We start from the raw sequence: 23,056 nt of genomic DNA on the forward strand, positions 1-23,056 counted from the left end.
AGAGAGTAAAGTGGTAGAACTGAGATTCAAACTGCACAGTATTTATACCACACTGTACGTCATATACTTTATTGACAGACTAGATTTTAAAGAAAAAATTAGCTTGAAGTGGTAGATTGACACATAGAACTGATAGCTGTTTTGAAGAACTGCAAGTTTTGGTAAAGTTAAAGAGCTTGTAGAGTGTAAGTGGGAAAAATGGAAAGACAAAGAGATTTTGATCATAGAACAATGGCTCCAGAGTGATGACATGTAAGGGAAGATTAAAGTAGAAACAGGGATGAAGGTTATTGGAGAAGCCAGGATCTGCTAAAATGTTTTTTTTAAAAAAGAGTGAACAGTATGGATGTTTGGATAGCTAGGGTGGTATCAGGAGTTGAGGTGGAGAGAAATCCTAAGCCAGTGCCAGTGTATTTAATGTGAGTGTGGGTCGAGTGACTTAGAGTGCTGGTATCACTGTTGCCACCTCCCTCTGCAATCAAGAGAGACAGGGGTAAGGATTTTGGAATTGGAGGTTGAAGAAAAGGGTATTGGGGAAGAGGATAAGAAAAGGGAAGGGTTTAGCTGGGAAGATTTGAGAGTATTAGCAATGATAGGATGTCATGTAATAATGGTCCTATCAGGAACGAGTGATTCTGAGAATTAGAAAGTAGAGGGGAAGAGAGACATGTAAATAAACTATCCAAATTAAGGTCTTATTAAGAACTTTACGTTTTTATGAGAGGCAAACCAAGATGTTGACTGATATTGCAGGGTTTTATCCAATAAATTATATTGTCATTTATGGGATTTTGTAGCCTTTGGGTTCTCCATTCTTAATGTGGTTAGAGAAGCCCTTTCAAATAAAAATTTACTAATTTAAATTTTACAGTTAACCTGGTGTTCACAACTAACATAATCCTGGGGTTACTGCTGACTGTAGCATTAAGACATTGGCAAATAACATAACCTGTCTTTGTGCTTGCCTTTTATCTATAAAACCAGGATAATATGTCCCTACTTCAGAGGGATACAACCTCTGAATGTAACCTCTCTCCCTACAATAACATTTTTTGATTAGAGATAAAAGAATATTAAACAGAACTTTTAGTTCTTCAGAAGGAAGGTACTATGTTTATAAAATAATCAGTGCTCATTTTCATTTAGCCTGAAGGTGGGGTCGCTTTTTAAAAAGGATTATTAACCTACTAAGAAAAATTGTGTTTCATTTTAAATGTTAGAAAGCAACTTTTCAGAAAAACTTAAAATCTAAAAATTCCAACATTAGAAAAAAATTTATATTGTGAAAATTTTCTTCCATGTTCTGGGCAGACTGAAGAGGTAGATGTAACTAGTCTTGAGTAGGTTAATAAGACAAACAACTAGCTCTAAGTAGTTTTTTTTTTAATTTTTTAATATAACTATTTAGTTATAAAAGGAGTATATTTCTAGAACTTATTAAAATAATTTTAATACCTGAGCACAGTTTGGAAGTCTAAGTAGATTCGGTGTCTTGCCATCATTTTTAATGGAAAAAAACATCTTACAGTTCAATCCAGGAACTTTCAAATATTGTTGTATGGCAAGCAGAAATCTATTTTCGTGGGAGAGAATGGGAGAGGAAGATTTTTCAGCTTAGGGGAATTATTAAGTTATTAAACGTTTAGAATTTAATTTTTTTGCAGCTGTAATTAAACTAAGATTCCTATTAGATGGACGCACTATTTCTGCCAGCTAGAAATTCATTGTTCTTGATTTAGCCTGTTAACTGTAATTTGGACAGCTGATGGTCTGTATGCTCATGTTTAGTTAAGTTTTATGGTCATTAACAGCTAAAGCAAAAATACGTTTACATTTTGCTTTAGCCTGATGTTTAGTCCTAGCATTCTGAAAAAACTGTATAATTTGTTAATTCAAAAATAATTGCCTTGGACACATAATCAGAAACTTGGTTTAGGAATGAGTTATATATGAATCAAAATCTTAAATGAGCATAAATCAGGGACTTAAAAATATGATGAATAATGCACATACTTTTTCTCTTGATGAAGGTTATTGGATCCAAAAATCAAACTTAATTAACTTAGTAACAGTTAAGAACATGTAACAGCCTTAAATGATGTATCAAATTAGGGCCAGGCACGGTGGCTTATGCCTGTAATCCTAGCACTTTAGGAGGCCGAGGTGGGCAGGTTGCCTGTGCTCAGGAGTTGGAGACCAGCCTGGGCAACATGGCAAAACCCTTTCTCTACTAAAAATACAAAAAAATTAGCCAGGCATGGTGGTGCATGCCTGTAGTCCCAGCTACTCGGGAGTCTGAGGCATGAGAAATGCCTGAACCCGGGAAGCTGAGGTTGCAGTAAGCCAAGATCGTGCACTGTGCTCCAGCCTGGGCAACAGAGTGAGACTCTGTCTCAAAAAACAAAACAAACAAAAAAAAAAACAACAGGATATTCTTCAACTTTGTATTATCATTTTTAAAGAGAAGGAGAGTGGCGAGAGATGGATGAGACAGACTGGCTTCTAGCCACCTTAGTTTTCCTTAGCAATGTTTCCTAGTCTTGATACTTGAAGAGCAAGCAAACTGAGCTTTTAAGTGAGCCAAAAAGAAAAAAAAAATTATTGGATGTTGTATATAGACTCTACTGCTTTTGAGTCTGAACTGTGTTTTGTGTACTAGGCCCTAGCATATAACACATAAGAAGGATAATTTGACTTACAATTACTGGCTAATAGCAGATCATCCAATTTTTGCATTTACCCTATCTCAGATTTAGTCAGGTGGTATAAGGAAAAAAATGAAAGTAAGCTAAAATCCTTTAGGAAAACAATGAGCAATAATTACATCAAAAGAAATCAACTAAAAACCCAGCAAAGCTTTCAACTGCATCTAGTTCCATATACATTTTTGCTTGTGTACATACACATATTATTTACCTGATTAAGTATATCACCTGATATACTTAATATAAAGACTTAGGTGTATATCTAGTTTTTAAATAATCATTTTAGTACCTGTAATATTTCACATTGTTTTACCAAAAGTTTACCTACTTGTTATCTCTTTAAAGAACACTTTAGGTTTCCAGCTCTTTGCTATTACAAATAACATTTTTAAGGAGCATCTTTTTGCATATAAATATTTTCTTCTCTTTAGTAAAATTTCTTAAGATAAATTTACAGGAGTGGGATAAGTGTGTCAAAGAGTACAAGTGGTTTTTTAAAATTCTTAATATGAACTGCCACTTCTGAAAATTCACATTTTTTTCTATCGTGGATTATTTGTAATGAAATTTGTTCTTAAATTTCTTAGATTCCTTTTTTGTTCTTTGGTATCTTGTGGTTCTATGTAGCTCTCAGTACATAATTAAATGACAGCTCATATTTGAGTAACTAACAGCATTGGCCTAAAATCATTTCATGCATTTAGTCTTTATAATAACCATGTAAGTGTTTGTTATAATGTTACTACTCCCATTTACAAAGCCACGGAAACTGAGGTGCAGGAAAGTTAAATGACTTGGCAAAGATTACATACTTGGTAAAGTCTTATGATTCCAAAGCCTATGCCCTAAAACAATGGCTTTCAGACTTTTTGACTGCATCACAGTAACAAATACATTCTGCATTTTGACACTTTGACATCAGCAGTGTGCATACACGCACGTATGCCCATAGGATATACATATGAAAAGATTTAGTGTTTAAAAAGCTTTCCATCTTTTCCTAATACAAATAATTAAAAACATTTCATATTGGGAAAACAACTGTCCTAGTGATTAGAATTCAGTGTTCACATAAATCTGAGTTAGTTTACTGTATTTACAAATAATTATATACTTATAAAAGATTAATTTGCAATACATTGCTATATCATTTGGAGCGCTTCAGTGAAGACATCTGAAAAAGCAATGATGTAATAACATTCGCTGTCTCTACTCTAGCTACAGCAATTCAATTCTGAATTCTTCTGCAGTCCCTCATAGCTCAGCCTTGAAACCCACTCTTGTGAGTATCCTATGCCTTTTAGTATTATCTCTTATTTTCATGAAATAAGCTGAACATAAATGTGAATCTTCACTACTAACACGGAGGTACATCCTTAGAGGAGAACCACATCCCAAATACTTCACAGTAGTTTAGAACAGGGAATTTTTCAATGGCAATGGGTCTCCATCAGCATTATGTTTCCATGTAGAATGGAATAGAATACCAAAGTCAGCCTGTGTGTTGTCACAGTAAGTCTAAGTTGTTTTGTGAAAAGTTATGTGTGTGCGTGATACACTTACCCTTGTGAATACCAGTCATTCCCAAACAAATTCACAAGGATGTTGAGACCATGTAGGGGGTGGGGGAATAGCCTAAACATTTAAAAGTGACCAGGGTATAGTAAATGATAAATCATCATACAGGACCCATCATTTAAAAAGATATTGTTAATACTGTGTTATTTGAGCGTACTTTCCTTATTGCTTTATGTTAATGAAAGTAAGGTAATTAAAAGATTTTTCACAGGTTGTGTTAAAAGTGTATGGCTTCAGTCTCTTAACCTTGTTTTCTAAGTTTTTACTGTTCATTCCTTAATAGTAACCATATCATCTTAGTTGGAGAGGGATTCCTATCTACCTCAGTACATTTTCAATCTTTGAAATCATCAGATTATAAAGGAGTTGTAGAAACAGAAATCATATTTATAGTACTAACTTTTTTCTTTTTTTTTTTTTTTTGAGACAGAGTCCCGCTCCGTCGCCTAGGCTGGAGTGCAGTGGCGCGATCTCGGCTACTGCAAGCCCCGCTTCCCGGGTTCACGCCATTCCCCTGCCTCAGCCTCCCGAGTAGCTGGGACTAAGGCGCCCACCACCGTGTCTGGCTAATTTTTTTGGTATTTTTAGTAGAGACGGGGTTTCACCGTGTGTTAGCCAGGGTGGTCTGGATCTCCTAACCTTGTGATCTGCCCGCCTCAGCCTCCCAAAGTGCTGGGATTCCAGGCGTGAGCCACCGCGCCCAGCCAGTACTAACTTTTTTTTAAGAGACAGTGTCTCTCACTTTGTTACACAGGCTGGAGTGCAGTGGCACAATCACAGCACGCTAACCTCGAACTGTCAGGCTCAAGTGATTAATCTGTCTCAGCCTCCTGAGTAGCTTGGACTACAGGTGCCTGCCGCCATGCCCAGTAATTTTTAAATTTTTTTGTAGAGACAGGGTCTTGATTTTGTTGGCCAGCCGTGCTGGTCTCAACTCCTGAGCTCAAGTGGTCCTCCCACTTCAGCCTCCCAGAGTGCTGAGATCACAGGTGTGAGCCACCATGCCTGGCCCTTACTACTAGCATTTAATTCATTGTCTCTCACTGTTTTTTCCAAATGTTTGTTACTTTACTGAAAGATACTACCTTTGTTATCTGCTAAAATTTTTACTTCCATTTGCTGCCAGTTGGGCTTTATTAGAATTCTTTGAGAATCTAAAGCAGTGAGTACAATAGAACATTCTGTGATGATGGAAACATTCTGTTTGTGGTATCCACTATGGTAGCTACTATATAGTTATTTGGCTGTACTTGAAGTGGTTTGAGTGACTGAGGAGTTAAATTTTAAATTTTATTTAATTTATATAGCCACAAGTGGCCAGTGTTGACTGCTGTATTGGATGGCACAAATCTGGAGCATTTCTTTCTTTTTTTTTTTTTTGAGGCAGAGTCTTGCTCTGTCTCCCAGGCTGGAGTGCAGTGGCACGATCTTAGACCACTGCAACCCCTGCCTCCCAGGTTCAAGTGATTCTCCTGCCTCAGCCTCCCGAGTAGCTGGGATTAAAGACATGTGCCACCATGCCCGGCTAATTTTGTATTTTTAATAGAGACGGGGTTTCAACCATGTTGGCCACGCTGTCACGAACTCCCGACCTCAGGTGATCTGCCTGCCTCGGCCTCCCAAAGTACTGAGATTACAGGCGTGAGCCACCATGCCCAGCCCAAATCTGGAGTATTTCTATTCCTTCAAGCCCAACACCTTTTTTGAAAACTATGACATGTTCTCCATTCACTCTGCTGAAGGAAGTTTCTAATTGTTTTTTCATGGAGAGGTAACTTGAGGTAGCATAGCTTTTTCCAAAATGTGGAATTTGCCACTGGTATGTAAGATAATTTTAGTTGTTTCACAGACATGGCATTTATATTAGTCTGTTCTCACTGCTATAAAGAACCATCTGAGATGGGTAATTATTAAGAAAAGAGGTTTAATTAACTCACAGTTCTGTAGGCTATACAGGAAGCTTGGCAGGGAGGCCTCAGGAAACTTACAATCATGGTGGCAGGCAAAGGGGAAGCAAGTATTAGCAAGGCAGAGCAGGAGAGAGCCAAGTGGGAAGTGCTACACACTTCAAACAACTAGATCTCCTGAGAACTCTATCACAAGAACAGCGAGGGGGTAGTCTGCCCCTCTTTCAACCCATGGGGATTACATACTCGACCTGAGATTTCAGTGGGGACACAGAGCCAAACCAAATCAGCATTAAATTAAATTGAGAAGTTATTCCTTTCTTAATACTTGTTGAATTTTAAATTAAAAAAAATGTATGTATGTATGTATATATACTAATTAGTATACTAATCTTCATATATCAGCTTTTGTACATATGTCTCTTGAACTGAGTGAAATGTTTTCTTTAAACATTTCTTGTTGATACCTTTGAGGTAGTGCTTTGTAAAGCTAATCATCTTTATGATCTGCTAGATGAACCATAGATTGTTGTTCATTTGTTTGTTTTGCTTTATTTTACCTTTTAGACACTGGGTTTTTAAAGATAAATATTATATAAAAATGACTCTTCTGGTGATATGAGAATTTACTTAATAATTATTGAGTGACAAAGTCATTAGACCCAATAATAAATACCTAATTATCCGTGTTTCATGCCAAAGTGTGATATTATCTAAATGTCAGATGTTAAAGTGTTTAGATTCTATGAAAATAGTGTTTAGACCTGTTTCAGTAGGGAAATGTCTTTTAATTCAAAGTCATGTGTATGCTGCATATTTTAGTGGTAATTAAATGTTTCAGTGCAGCAGACCCTAAAGGATCAATCACACATGTGCATTGGAATGCTGGGCTAATAGAAACAGCCAAACAGATGGAGATCAGGATGTTGCAGCATTTCTTAGTAGTCACATTTAGTCCATCTCCTGGATTTTACATTGCTCTTAGGTTTGACAGTCATTAATGTTGATACTTAATGAAATAGAGATAACAAACATTTATTGAGCACTTATTATATGTTAGAGAAAGGATAGAAACTAACATTTTTGAAGCTTACTCTGTTCCAGGTGTTAGGACAGTAGGCTTTAGAGATGAATAAAATCTAGATCTTTTCATCGTGCAGTTCTCAACCTAATGTTAGAAGTAAATGATTGATTGGTTCTTTGGTAAAAAAGGTCTTAGAGATATTGATTCCCTGCTAGAGGAAATACATTTTTCCCAGGAGAGTGAGAAAAACTGCTGAAAATAAAAATTATTTCATTAAAAAAATTTCCATTCTTATTTTAGATTTGGGGAGTACATGTGCAGGTTTGTTACAAAGGCATATTTCATGATGCAGAGGTTTGGGGTATGACTGAACCTGTCACCCAGGTAGTAAGCATAGTACCCAATAGCTTTTCAACTCTTACTTCCCTCCCTCCCTCCTGCCATATAGTAGTCCCCAGTGTCTATTGTTCCCATCTTTATGTCCAGGAGTACCCAATATTTGGCTCCCCCTTGTAAGAACAGTGGTATTTGGTTTTCTGTTCCTGCCTGAATTCACTTAGGATAATGACCTCCAGCTGCATACATGTTGCTGCAAAGGACATGATTTTGTTCTTCTTTGTGGCTGCATAGTATTCCATGGTATATATGTACCACATTTCTTTAACCCACTGTTAATGGGCATCCATGTCTTTGCTTCAGTGATCATGAGTGCACGTGTCTTTTTGGTAGAACAATTTATTTTCTTTAGGATATATACCCAATAATGAGATTGTAGGGGTCGAATGGTAGGTTTTTTTTTTTTTTTTTTTTTTTGAGATGAAGTCTTGCTCTGTTGCTGAGGCTGGAGTGCAGTGGTGCAATCTTGGCTCACTGCAACTTCTGCCTCCCAGGTTCAAGCCATTTTCCTGCCTCAGCCTCCCAAGTAGTTGGGATTACAGGCACCAACCACCACGCCCAGCTAATTTTTGTATTTTCACTAGAGACAGGGGTTTCACCATGTTGGCTAGGCTGGTCTCGAACTCCTGACCTCAGGTGATCTGCCTGCTTCAGCCTTCCAAAGTGCTGGGATTACAGGTGTGAGCCACTGTGCCCGACCTCGAATGGTAGTTTGGTTTTAAGTTATTTGAGAAATCTCCAAACTGCTCTCCACAGTGGCTGAACTAATTTACATTCCCAGCATTGTGTAAGTGTTCCTTTTTCTCTGCAACCTTGCCAGAGTCTGTTATTTTTTAACTTTATAATAATAGCCATTCTGACTGGTGTGAGATGGCATATCTCATTGTGATTTTGTTTTGTATTTCTCTGATGATTAGTGATATGGAGCATTTTTCCTTAGGTTTGTTGGCAACTTGTATGTCTTCTTTTGAGCAGTGTCTGTTTATGTCTTTTGCCCTTTTTAAAATGAGGTTATTTGTTTTTTGCTTGTTCAGTTATTTAAATTGCTCATAGATTCTGGATATTATGTCTTTGTTGGATGCATAGTTTATGAATATTTTCTCCCGTTCTGTAGGTTTACTCTGTTGATAGTTTCCTTTGCTGTGCAGAAGCTGTTAGTTTAATTAGGTCCCACTTGTCAATTTTTTTGTTACAATTGCTTTGGAGGACTTAGTCGTAAATTCTTTTCCAAGGCCCATGTCCTGAATGGTGATTTCTAGGTTTTCTTCTACGATTCTTATAGTTTGTGGTGTTACATTTAAATCTTTAACCCATCTTGAGTTAATTTTTGTATATGGCTGGGATAGCTGGCTAGCCATATGCAGAAGAATGAAACTGGACCCCTACCTTTCACCATGTGTAAATTACCTCATTTTGAAGAAACATCTTTATGTGTTATACTTAACTTTATAGTTCAGTAGTAGTCTTGTGATCTAAGTAGCTACAATCTTAACTGTTTTTGATTCACTTTGAAGTTTGTATGGCATGATAGATTGTGTAAGAAGGGTTAAAGATTTATTGTCTGTTAACAACATAGAGCTCAGGATCAAATGAATATCATGAACTAAGTTTTTTTAACCTTAGCCTTAATTTTTATTTTTATGTATTATTAATATATATATATATTAATAATAGTTTTTTTCCTATAGGATGTGTAGGACTTTAGTGTTTTTAAAAAAATTATTCCCTTCACTAGCAAGAGCTTGAAAATGGATAATTTGTAGCTAAATGATAATTAGCCCAGTTGGGTCTGGCATGAGATGTATGAGATGTGTCATTCTAAATCATGCAAATGGCCCAAACTGCCCGGATTTCTGATTGGAAGACGAAGGGAGGATTTTAGGTGAAGAACACGGTGGTGGTTCCCGACTCCTTAAATAAGTTGTCATGAACCTACTGAACTATGTTTATTTCTCCCTTTCCCTTCAGTTATTTATACTAAAGACTTGCTAAGACAAGGAATGACAGACAAGCATGTTTAAATAATCCCGTCACTACTTCTATTTTGACAACCTAGATAATCTTGAGAACTTTTTCACTATCACATATTAAAGAGTTATTCAAAGATATGTGGCCATTATTGGTAATTATGAGCGAGTCCTCCTCATATTGCTGTGTTTATTCAGAAAATTCTTATGCTTAGAGTCTACTTTAAGATCACAGTGACAGGGAGACAGGATTCATTTTTAAATGGTCAGACTACATTTTTAGAAAAAGTTTTTCCCTTTAGAGTAGAAGTTTAAGCACCTTTGGATACCCTTGGTTTAGAACCAAAATTCTACATGTAGGACCAGTTAACAATTTTGTTTCTTCCCACAGACTGGAAGGTGTACTGGGGGGAACTGCCAACAGGAAGTGTCAGGTATCTTGCAGCACCAGAGTCGGAAATGATAATGAAAGCTGCTAACATTTGTATATTACTTTAGAATCTACTGAGCACCTTTATGTGCATTATCTCATGTGATTCTCGAAGCAGTTGTGAGATTTATGAAACTACATATATATTTATTCTCACTTTGAAATAATTTTAGACCTACAGGAGTAAGAAAAAATATACAAAGAATGCACATATCCTTCAGGCAGCTTCCTAAAATGTTTTACATAGCCAAATCAGGAAACTAGGATCTATACAATATTATTATCAACTGGCAATATTCATATCTATTGATATTATTGAAATTTCACCGGTTGTTCCACTAATGTCCTTTTTCCAGTTCAGGATATGATAAATGATGTTGCATTAAGTTGTCATGTCTCTTTAGTCTCCTTTAAGGTGAAACAGCTGTTCAGCCTGTCTTTTATAACCTTGACACTTTTGAAGAGTACTGGCCAGGAATTTTGTAGAATGTTCCTAAATTCAACTTACATGTTTTTGGCAACAATACTATAGAGTGATGGTATCCTTGTGCATCAATTCAACAGGTGGATGGTGTTGATATATCCCATTACTGGTAAATTTTCATCATTTGGTTAACAAGATGTTTGTTTTGCCAGGTTTTGTAACTGTTCACTTTGTAGTAAGCATCTTTTGAAAAGATAGTTTGAGACTAATAAATATCCTATTTTCTGTCATTCACTTGTTACTATTTTTAGCATCTGCTGATGATTCTTGCCTGCAACAATTACTGTGATGTTTGCCAAATGATTTTTTTTCTACTTCCATCATTCCTTCTGCTTTTATTAATTGGAATTTTATAGAAGAGCCTTATTTTCTCACATTTATTTAAGTATTAGTATCAATTATAATCCATCACTGTCATCATTTTTATGCTCTGTTGTCCCAGACTTGGCCATTGGGAACCCCGTCAAGTCTGTTTCTATGTCCTTTTGACATATCCCTTCATTTTTTCAGCACGTCCTTTCTGGTATCATAAGATGCTCCAGGCTCATCTCATGCATTTCTTGCCCAGCTTTGGAACCATCCCATTACTTAAAGAAGCTCTAGTTCCTTTTATTGGAGAATTGTATTTAGAAACTACTCTATGGGTGCTAGATGTGCTAATTGGCTTTGGGATGAGGCTGGTGGTATTATTATTACTATTATTTTGAGACAGAATCTTGCTCTGTCTCCCAGGCTGGAGTGCAATGTCGCGATCTTGGCTTGCTGCAACCTTTTCCTCCCAGGTTCAATTAATTCCCATACCTCAGCCTCCCAAGTAGCTGGGACTACAGGTGCGCACCATCATGCCCAGCTAATTTTTGTATTTTCAGTAGCGACGGTGTTTCACCATGTTCATCAGGCTGGTCTTGAACTCCTGACCTTGTGATCCACCCACCCTGGCCTCCCAAAGTGCTGGGATTACAGGCGTGAGCCAGTGCACCCCGCCGCTGGTGGTATTATTAACCCTCTTTACAGTTGGAGAAAACTAAGCTGAAGTTAAAAGTCTTGTTCACAATACCCAGGTAAGGTGATCCAGTTGGGATGTAAACTTGGACCTTCTTATTGTGGAGTCTGGGTTCTTTCCACTTACTCTCCTGTGGTACTGTAGTATTCCTTTCTTAACATTTGCTTTCCCATTAATTTTGTCATTTGTCTTGCCGGACAAGGACAGGACACAATCTAATTAAAGTAGATTCAAGAAAATTATTTATTAATAATAGATACAGTTATTTCAATGCAAAAAATAGTCATTGCAGTGCCAGAAATATTTATCATATGCTTGCTATGTGTAAGGCAGTGTGCCAAACATTGCTGGTATGTGAGTATTTGCATATGTACTAGGAGACATTGTGCTATGAATGTTTTTTTTTTTTTTTACTGTGGCTCTTTTTCCCTAGATACATATTTAAGGGGTAGAGGTAGGTGTATAACAACTGTAAATTATGTCATTATCCATTAATTCAAATGACTTAGGATTTTTATATTATATAAATATGCAGAAGTGTTATATATATAGCATTTGTTTACATGTACCTCCTTTTAGTGCACTATCATTTCATAGTTAGAGTAATACTATACACCCGTTAAATGATATTGTTTCATAATTGTAACATTATACACTCATTAAATGATACATATTTGCTAACCACAGTTAAGCACTTTATGTTGTTGCGTTTAAATCTCACAGTAGCTTCATGAGTTGGTCTTATTTTTCCCATGTTTCAGGTGAGCAAACAGACTTAAATTGACTCACCCAAGGCGTAATAAATATTATAAGGTGGATTTAAATCTAATTTTTATGCTACCTACAATGTGAAATACTCTTCCTATTGTGGATGTATTTTGTTCAGGCTTTCAAGTATCATTTTAATTCTCATGTTCAGGATTTGGTGAGTAAGTCTATTCTGTTTAAACATTTTTTGACTTACACATTTTGAGCCTGTCCTTTTAAAGTTTTTGCCTGATTTATGAAACACTGTAGTTTATCCTAAAGAAGTCTTATGGCAGTATCCTTTTACTAACTTATGGAACATTCTTCTGGTCTATAAAGTTGTGTTAGGTTAGTGATCAGTATCCACAAGTAAAAAGAGGTGGATATATTTTTGTGCTAGTTTATAATAGCAGGCTAATGCTTGGTGTGCATTTCTTTTCTGGGTCATCATGATAGTTTGGGGTCTATCTTTATAAAAAATGATAGTAATATTCATAAAGCTTATCTTTGCTTCTACATTAAGAGAAGTAAATTTATTAAAATTTCTTGTGTCAGTATAAGGACTTTTTAAAACTTTTAGGTTCAAGGTTACACGTGCAGGTTTGTTATATAGGTAAATTTTATGTCACGGGGTTTGATGTACAGATTATTTCATCACTGAGGTAATAAGCATAATACTCAATAGGTGGTTTTTTTGATCTGTTCCCTCCTCCCACCCTCAAGTAGGCCCTGGTGTCTGTTCCCTTCTTTGTGTCCATGTAGACTCAATGTTTAGCTCCCACTTATAAGTGAGAACATGAGATATTTGGTTTTCTATTCATTCATTAGTTAACTTAGGATACCCATGGCTTCCAGGTCCATCCATGTTGCTGCAGAGGACATGATCTCATTCCTTTTTATGGCTGCGTAGTATTCCATGGTGTATATGTACCATGTTTTCTTTATCCAGTCTGCCATTGATGGGCATTTAGGCTGATTCCATGTCTTTTCTATTGTGAATAATGCTGTGATGAACATACATGTGCATGTGTCTTTATGGTAGAATGATTTATATTCCTTTGGGTACTTACCCAGTAATGAAGTTGCTGGCTTGAATAATAATTCTAACTTCTTTCAGAAATCGCCAAGCTGCTTTCTGCAGAAGCTAAACTAATTTACATTCCCATGAGCAGTGTATAAGCATTCCCTTTTCTTCATATCCTTGCCAGCATCTGTTATTTTTTGACTTTTTAAGAATAGCTATTCTGCTGGTGTGAAATGGTATCTTTTGGTTTTGATTTGGATTCTTCTAATGATTAGTGATGTTGAGCATTTTTTCATGTGTTTGTGCTTGTTTATGTATGTCTTTTTTTTTTAAGTGTCTTCATACCCTTTGCCTACTTTTTAATGGGGATGTTTGTTTTTTGCTTGTTAATTTGTTTAAATTAATGTAAGGATGTATTAATGGCAATGGCAAGTAATATAGGATTAATTATATCTTAGATATTTAACATCAAATTTTATAAATGAAAACAGGTAAGAAATAAGAGAAGGTAGAACTATTTATGTGTGTGTTTATTCACTAGCAGTAATGAAAACAGAAAACTCTCAAGACAAAAATTCATGTTTGTTACTAGAGAGCTCTTAGAAATTATTACTCCTGGCTGGGAGTGGTGGCCTATACCTGTAATCCCAGCACTTTGGGAGGTCCAGGTGGCCAGATTGCTTGAGCCCAGGAGTTTGAGACCAGCCTGGGAAATAAGATGAAACCCTGTCTCTACCAAAGATTTAAAAAATTAGCCTGGTGTGGTGGTGCGAGCCTATAGTCTCAGCTACTCTGAAAGCATAGGTGGGAGGATTGCTTGATCCTGGGAGCTGGAGGTTGCAGTGAGCCATGGTTGTGCCACTGCACTCCAGCCTGGATGACACAGAGAGACCCTGTCTCCTCCTCCAAAAAAGAAAGAAATTATCACTCCTTTTTGTATACTTTTTGTGTACATTACAGATTAACACTTACTGTTATTTGTGGGAGATTGGTTTTAGGATGACCCCTGACCAAATACCAGAATCTATGGATGCTCAAGTCCATTATATAAAATGATATAGTATTTGCGTATAATCTACACACATCCTCCCGTATACTTTAAATCATCTCTGGGTTTTTTATGATACCTAACACAATGCAAATGCTGTGTAAATAGTTATACGGCATTTCTAAAGGAAGAATGACAAGGAAAAAAAAGTCTGTACATGTTCAGTACAAACACAACCATTGTAACCTAACTACATTGTTTTTTGTGTGTGTGTGTGAAATGAAGTCTCACTCTGTCGCCTAGGCTGGAGTGCAGTGGCGGAATCTTAGCTCACTGCAACCTCTGCCTCCTGGGTTCAAGTGATTCTCCTGCCTCAGCCTCCTGAGTAGCTGGGATTACAGGGGTACACCACCATGCCTGGCTAATTTTTGTATTTTTACTAGAGACAGGGTTTCACCATGTTGGTCAGGCTGGTCTCGAACTCCTGACCTCATGACCTACCCTCCTAGGCCTCCCAAAGTGTTGGGATTACAGGTGTGAGCCACCATGCCCAGCCTCCTAACTACATTTTTGATCCAAGGTTGGTTGCATCCAAGGTTGATTGAATCTGTGGATGTGGTAACCACAAATACTACAACTATGGTACACCCACGATATGATCGTACCATATTTGAATGTTAGTCAGTGACCAAGAAGAATTCTACCACATTTTCTTATTGTTGTACTTTAAATATGGTTGAATTTTCTCTGTAGAGCAATTACCAGTATGAGTCAAAGGTCATGATTTATGTAGGCTATAGCTCTGCAATTTAGATTGTTTACTAAAATTTAGTCTTAAGAGTGGATGCAGAATATTATTTCTTGTTTTCTTAATCTTATCAGGTTGCAAATTAGCATCTCAATCAAAAGAGGATGTGTGTATGTGGTTTTGTGCCAAACAGTGCTATCCTATTCTAATCACAACCTCTGAAGTAAACTTCCATTGGTACTTTTGAGTTGCTTCTGCCCAGATCAAGGTCCAGCTCTTTTACTTACCAGTTATGTGGTTCTGGACTTCTGTAAGCCATAGTTTCCTCATCTGTAAAATGAGGATAATCATCAGGATTAAATATAATCCTTGTAAAGCATTGAACCGTATCTGCACATAGCAAATACTGAAGTGTTGAGTGCGTGTTAATATTAGTGGTAGTAGTAGTAGTAATTCATTGCAAGGAGACATTAAAAGTTCCTAATGTAGAATAAGAACTAGGTAATACATGACAAACATTTATGGGGGACTATCTAGGATAATTTTAGGAGTCTTCAGTGTTTCATGGAATCAAAGAAGTTTGGATTAGGAGAGGGTTTTGATTAGCATCTTTTCTTCCTTAATTTTATAGATGAGGGTGCTACATCTTGGAATGATAAAATAACTTGCTGGAACTATTACAGTTGCATGTGTCAGTCTCAGTGGAAACTTGGTCTTCATGACTGTAAGTTCAGTGTTGTTTCCACTGAATGTTGCCTTGGTCAATTTTTTCCTATAATTTTGCCCCTGGTAACCCCAGTGTCTTTAAAGGGAAATGATTTGTTTGGGAAGGCATTTTTTCTTTATTTTTAGGGATCATTGATATCAGTAATCAACACTGATTCTTAAAGTGTAGGTAATATAAGTTGGAAGAGAAATACCTCATTTGCCTCCTGAAAGGAACACAATAGTATAATAATGTTTTTTGTCAGAATCTCTTCATGAATCCCTCCAGCAAGTTAATGAAAATCTCCAAAAGCACTATTCAGATTCTCATGATAGCCAGAAGGGTATTGGCAGTAGATTGATTATTTAGCTTATAGATGAGTTGCTTGTTTACTCTTACACATTTGAAAAATACAGAAAGGTACAAAAAAGATAACCTTATCTATATCCTTATGCAGAATTGACATGGATATCATCTTTGCGTTAGATTTTTTAAAATCCATTGTTTTTTGTGGAGATAATTATAATTGAGTTAGACCATTAAATCTATCTTATCTAAAGATAAGAGATTTTAAAAATGTGATTTTTAGCTTGGGGCTACTTAGGACATTTGGTTAGGCAGTGTACTAATAGAGATAGTAAGCATATATGTGGATCAGCAAACTGTTTTCTTTGATAATCAAAAGCCCTTGTTTGCCAAACCACAATTTAGAATGAATGAGTAGAAATTTAACATCTCTTATAACTTAAAAATAACTACTTGTGAACTCTATAGATCTTCATTCAGAATATGTAATTGTAAAGTAGATAATACCTTAAAAGAGAAAACAGTGAATCGCTTTGCTAGTGGGTGAGCCTAGCTCATCACCTAAACATCCATATCTCAAAGGTTATTATTTATTCTTTTCCAGTACATATGTAACCATTGTGATAAATTCATAACCCACCAGTGTGATGATATATTTAGAAACTACATTAAATGAGGACAAGTTGTAGGAACTCGTCAGGTTGAACTTGGAGAAGAGTTGATCACTGAAATATTAGTTATCTTCAAATAATTGAAAACCTCATATAATAATGGGAGTAAATTTAGACTCTTTTGTCCCTGAAAGTAAAACTAGAATCAGTGGATGAAAGTAAAAAAAGGTGGGGGAGTAAGTTTTGTTTCTATACAAAAGAGAACTTCCTACTGATGTGATTTGTTTGATGATGGAATGGACTGTCTTGTGAAATTGGGAGCTTCCTATAGTTATTTTCAAATGGAGAGTGAAAAGATTGATCATCCGTGCATCTTTGCAAAAGGAGTAAGTATTGTGTAGTGTGTCAGATTAGTCTAGATCTTTTAGGTTCCTTACAACTGCCTAAGTTCTGTTTTTTTGATTTTTTGAGACGGGGGTCTCTTTCTGTCACCCAGCATGGAGTGCAGTGGTGTGATCATAGCTCACTGCAACCTCAAACTCCTGGGCTCAAGCGATTCTCCCCACTCAGACTTTCTAGTAGCTAAGACTATAGGTGTGTGCCACCATGCCCATCTAATTTTTTTTTTTTTTTTTTTTTTTTGTAGAGACAGGGTCTTGCTATGCTTCTCAGGCTGGTCTCAAACTCCTGGCTGCAAGTGATCCTCCTCAGCCTCCCAAGGTGTTAGGATTAGGCATAAGCTACCGTGCCTGGCCTTTTGATTTTTATACATGTCATACACTGCTCTGTTTCTTACATTTCCACCCTTTGAGAAATGTACATTTTTGTATAAAAATATATAAAATACATAGCTTTAGAGACATGCTGTAAAGTTTGGGATTTATGGATGAAGAAGAAATTTTTGACCCCAATTAATCCTTTGGAATTTACTCAGTTCATGTTCACTTACAGAAGTTCCTGAAATTTCTAGATGTAAAGTCGATACCTAGTTCAGTATGAGCTCTTACAGGGTAAAGCCGATTTTATTGCTAAAGAAGGTATGTTTTTGTGGTTATTTATCTATGGAGTGAAAAAGCTTTACTTGTTTTAAGGGATTAATTTGAAGCTTTCTGAAGTTGTCATAGTCCAGTGGACACCAGCATCACTGAGTTCATATACTGTCCATAATACTCCATGCATGTTCCATAAATACATCTTTCTGGGAATGAGTGTTGGTTGGTTTACATTCATTAAGTTAACATTTCTTATTCTGGCCAGAATCGGTGGCTCATGCCTCTAATCCCAGCACTTTGGGAGGCTGAGGCCGGTGGATCACTTGAGGTCAGGAGTTTGAGACCAGCCTGGCCAACATCCTGAAACCCCATCTCTACTAAACACACACACACACACACACACACACACACACACACACACACACACACAAAGTTAACCTGGCGTGGTGGCAGGCACCTGTAATTCCCACCACTTGGGAGGCTGAGGCATGAGAATTGCCTGAGCCGGGGAGGCAGAGGTTGCAGTGACCAGAGATTGTGCCACTGCACTCTGGCCTGGGCAACAGAGCGAGACCCCGTCTCAAAAAAAAAAAAAAAATTCTTATTTCATTCCTCATGCTACCCAAGAAGCCATGGGTGGTATGTTTGATTTACTCCACCTTTGTCTGATGTAAAAGCCACTGATGTCGATGGATAAGTAGTGGTAGGATGGTTTGAGTTTGGGGATCTTGGAAACACTTGAAAATTCTTATCTATGCCCATTTCCTAATAGTGATGGGAAATGTCTCCTGTACATCTTTGCTGTTTTTATTCAGTTTAACTTTGCAGATGAAAAGTTTATAGATTAAAATTTCTCTGCTGATAGCTGTTTTTATTTCTTCATTGTCTGTTTTTTCTTTAAGGACCATGGTTTGTAGCTTTGTAAGTCCCTCGCTGTCATGCGTTGTTTTAAACCTCGGTTTTCTTGCTACTTTGAGGACTGTGACACTGATTTGAATCTAGTATTGCTTATAGTTAAAAAGCTTCTTGTAAGTTCTAGTGTATTTCCATTAGATACTGGATTGCCGAACATTTTGGGGTGTAATGAGGTATGTTAGTCCGTTCTCACACTGCTATAAAGAATACTACTTGAGACTGGGTAATTATAAAAGAAAGGGATTTAGTTGACTCACAGTTCCACAGGCTTAACAGAAAGCATGGCTAGGAGGCCACGGGAAACTTACAGTCATGACAGAAGGCGAAGGGGAAGTAGGCGCCTTCCTCACAAGGCGACAGGAGGGAGACAAGAGCGTGTTAAGGGGGAACTGTCAAACACATATATAACCATCAGATCTCGTGAGAACTCACTATCACAAGAACAGCTTGGGGGAAACCACCCCCATCATCCAGTCACCTCCCACCTGGTTCCTCCCTTGACATGTGGGGATTACAATTCAAGATGAGATTTGGGTGGGGACACAGAGCCAGACCATGTCTTGAGAGGTATAGGGAATAATGTGAAGGGATATGTAGACAAGGTCAGCATGTTTATTTTGTGAAATATATTACAGATTTTGTGATTTGTTTCCTTGTAGGTGTCAGGGGCATGATGATGGAATCTGCTTTTTTCAGTAAGTGCTATGAGCTTATATTTAGACATAGAAAATTGTAGAAAATGAAAAATATAATTGATGGAGAATATTTACTTCAAATATTCTTATTTTTATATAAGTGAAGCTGAGAGTGTGATATGAGTGGCTGTTTTCCTTTCCAGTCACAGCAGGACTAGAACAGCAGGGGTTTAAATCCTTACTCAGTGATGTGATCTTGTGCAAATCACTTACCCTCTTGAAGCTTTAGTTTCCCTATCTGTAATTTGGGGATAATAACCCTTTCTAGGGTTATTGTCAGAATTAAAGATAATGTCTTTAACCAAATATTCAAAATAGATTAGGTAGATAGAGCTGCCTTACTATAGTGTAACTGCCTTACTAATAGTAAAAACTAATGGTAAAAATTAGGTATTTACTATTAAATGTTTATTATTAGAGCTCAGATCACTTTATTTTAGATAGTTTTCTTTGTCCATGTGATTATAAAAGAAGAAAATAAAGATAATCTCTACTTCTGCTACTAAGAGATAGCCATTATGACATTATGTTGTAAATTTTTCCAGATTATCTTTTAAGGCATATTTGATACATTTTAAAATGTTTTTATTTCTATAAAACTGAAGTTGTACTATTTTATACTATTTGGAAGTCTTTTTATTTACTGTATCAGCCTGTGAAAATACACATCATAATAGTGGCTGAAAATTTACTTTTAGTCAGTTTCTTAGTGGTGGGTCCTTAGGCAGTTTCAAAGGTTTTTATTTTATCATAATAAACAATGTTGATACACAGTTTTGTTCATACGCTCATGAGTGCATGTCTCAGTTTCTTTAGAATAAATATTTAGATGTTACATTTCTGGGTCTAAAGGTATAATATTTTTAACTTGCCAGATTGCTGTATAAGATGTAATTTTATATTATGATACTAATCTTTGCCATATATGATAACATGTTTTTTCCTAGTTTGTCATTTGTCTTCTAATATCTTGGTGTTTTTAGCAATACAGAGATTTTACATTTTTATGCAGTTGAATATAGCAGTCTTCTGTTATAATTTCTGACTTTAGTGGAAGTTTTAAGTGGTATTACCACACAACTATAAACATATTTCTTTTAATAATTACAGTCTTAATTTTAGTGTAATGTAGAGATTCAAGTTTTAATTTTTTTTCCGATGGATAGACTTTTACTTCACTATTCCTTGAGTAAACCTTCTGTTTTCTACAGATTTGATGTTCCTTGTTGTTATCACCTACTAAATGTTTGTATGCATTTGGATGCTTTCTGGGCTCCACTCCTGTGGTTTTAAACTGTGCATAAGGGGTTACTTCATCTGGGATTTTTTTTTTTTTTTTTTAAACCTATTTGTGGGCCTTGCCTCCAGAAATTTTGATTCAAAGTTTTGGTGGGATCTAGGAATCAGTTTTATAATAAACACATTTGGTTATTAAGATGCATGTGTTTTATGAGCCACACATTGAGAAGCCTTCCTCTGTTTCACCTGTACCACACCATTTTAAATACTAGATCTATTTTTTTTAAATATATTTTTTTGCTCCCAGCTCCTCCTGCTGCCTGACTGCCCCCTCCTGCTCCCTCTCCCTCCATTCAAGTAATGTATTTTTACATTACACTTGAATAACTACCAGGAAAAGCACCACCTCCAAATTAAAATGTTTATTTATTCAGCAGATATTTTCAGTGCGTATTTTGTGCCAAGCACTCTTCTAGTTTAAGGATGTATTCAAGAACAAAACAAAGATCTTTGAGTTTTTATGTAGGTGTGAGAGAGATCACAGAAGATAACAATGAAATTATAGTAATTAAATTATAGTGCTGTGGTAGCACAGACTACATGGTATGGATGGCAAATAGAGTGGAGATGATGGCAGTAGGAGCACCCCATTGAGAAAGTGACATTTCAGTAAAGCAGAGAGTCTTTCGTGATGGAATCTGGCATACAGAATATCTGGGAAGGGGTTTAGGTGGTGAGCACAATAAGAGTAAATGTCCTGAAGCAGGCGTATGCTTGGCATGTTTGAGAAGGAGAAAGAACAGTTTGGCTGGAACAGGGAATGGGAGGGAGAATGGCTGGAGATGAAGTCACACAGATTACAAAGAGCCAATTTTTGTAGGGTCTTTAGAGTTTGGACTCTTTCCGTGCGTGAAATATGTGGCTCTTGGAGGTTTCTGAGCAAGACTCACATGACCTGATTCATGTTTAAAAGATCACTCAAATGTTCTTGGCTTTAATGTATACTTAAAGCTCATGTTTTTCAAGTTACCGTTTCCCCAGAATAGCCCATCGGTATTTTAAACTCAATTTCCAATAAATGAACAGACACGTTAGAATTGTCATCCTTGAAATACTAAGCTTTGCTTCCAGAAAACATACAATATCTTCTTACTCATTCATGCCCTTTATACCCTTATTAATGTTTTCAGATCAGGCAGATGTGGAGGCTCATGCCTATAATCCCAGCACTTTGGGAGGCCAAGGAGGGAGGTTTGCTTGAGGCCAGGAGTTCAAGGCTAGTCTGGGAAACATAGTGAGACCCTGTCTCTACAGAAAGTGAAAAAATTTAGCCAGGTATGGTGGCAGGTGCCTATGGTCACGCCTACTGAGCTGAAAAGCTGAAATGGGGAGAATCACTTGAGCTCAGGAGTTTGAAGCTGTAGTGAGCTATGATCATGCCAACCGCACTCCAGCCTCAAAAAAAAAAAAAAAAAAGTTTTGCAGATTGCTTCAGATTAGCTCTGTACATCATTATCCTATCAATTTTATATTATTTTTATTGTGAATTGGCTCTTTTTGTATGTGTGACAATTTCTAAATCATTGGTAAATAGGACAGTTTTTAAAATTTCCTCTAACCACTATATTGCATTCTTTTGTTTTTCTAATGGGAAATCTGCTTGTATCTTCTAAGTAAGCAGTCACATAATCTGCAAACAAGAATAATTTTTAAATGAAGATTTATATTTATCTTTTTCACCATCTCCTCTAATCATTACTTATGCCTTTTTTTTTTTAAGTCTGTGGTAATGTCCTATTTCTGACTTTAATAGAATGCCCAGGTATTTCATTTTTAGGCATGGTACCAATTATTGAAATACATTTTTATTGTTGTACATTACATATTATTAATTGAGCCTTTACAGTATTGATGAAGTATCTCATACTGCTTTACCATGAATATTTTTAAGAATAAATGTTGAATTTTTCATTTCTTTTAAACCATCGTCCAAGTAAGTGAAGTTTTTCTGAAGCAGTGTCTTTTGATTGCCAGTTTAGTCCCCTTTCCAGTATTTGAATCATGGAGTGCAGACTTTGTAAAAATAATGTTGTCCCACTTTATCAAATTTATGTTTGAGATTTTGCTCCTCTTTTCTCTTTTTATGTATTTTTATTCATACTGCACATTATTATATTGCTACTTGTATTATATCTACAATCCTATTTAGATGGTGAACTTCTTGAGGGAAGGTATAGAATCTTATTTGTATTTGTTTCCCATCACACATGTCTTATGTAATAATGCAGCTGTTACCATGTTAAGTTGAATTGCATTACCTCCTTAATTCTTTATTTAAAATGTGTAATAAGGCCTTTATTCTAGAGACTAGAAACAATTGAAAAAACAGAAAAATGCAACAGAGGTCAGAGTTTTAGAAGCACACTGGCTAGCACAGTTTTACCTCCAGAAGACATCTTCTGTCTATGTAGTTTTCTCATTTATTTGTCTAGTTATCTCATTATTCTAGTCTGTATTTCTCACCTGGATTTCTAGCATGCCACCTTCATCTATTGCTGACTCCCTTTCCCCCACTATCTTTTCATTCAATC

General features: G+C 36.4%; 1 protein-coding gene across 4 annotated transcripts in view; it reads left to right on the forward strand.

Annotated features, from left to right (window-relative positions):
• SPRED1 (sprouty related EVH1 domain containing 1) overlaps positions 1-23,056 on the forward strand; it is a 101,476-nt gene that overhangs the window by 11,787 nt on the left and 66,633 nt on the right. The window contains exons 1-2 of one of the 4 annotated variants that reach the window (XM_063794715.1): positions 3,612-3,987; positions 19,191-19,226. The exons of 2 other annotated variants lie outside the window; for them this stretch is intronic. Coding sequence is in view for 1 of the 2 variants with exons in the window: in XM_063794713.1 (XP_063650783.1) it covers positions 19,191-19,226 (36 nt within the window). In the remaining variant the exon portion in view is untranslated. Of the gene's footprint in view, positions 1-3,611; positions 3,988-19,190; positions 19,227-23,056 lie in introns of those variants that run through there. One more of the 4 variants, XM_063794713.1, reaches the window with a different exon arrangement.

The sequence above is a fragment of the Pan troglodytes genome, chromosome 16 (assembly GCF_028858775.2).
Source record: "Pan troglodytes isolate AG18354 chromosome 16, NHGRI_mPanTro3-v2.0_pri, whole genome shotgun sequence".
In the NCBI taxonomy this organism is placed as follows: domain Eukaryota; kingdom Metazoa; phylum Chordata; class Mammalia; order Primates; family Hominidae; genus Pan; species Pan troglodytes.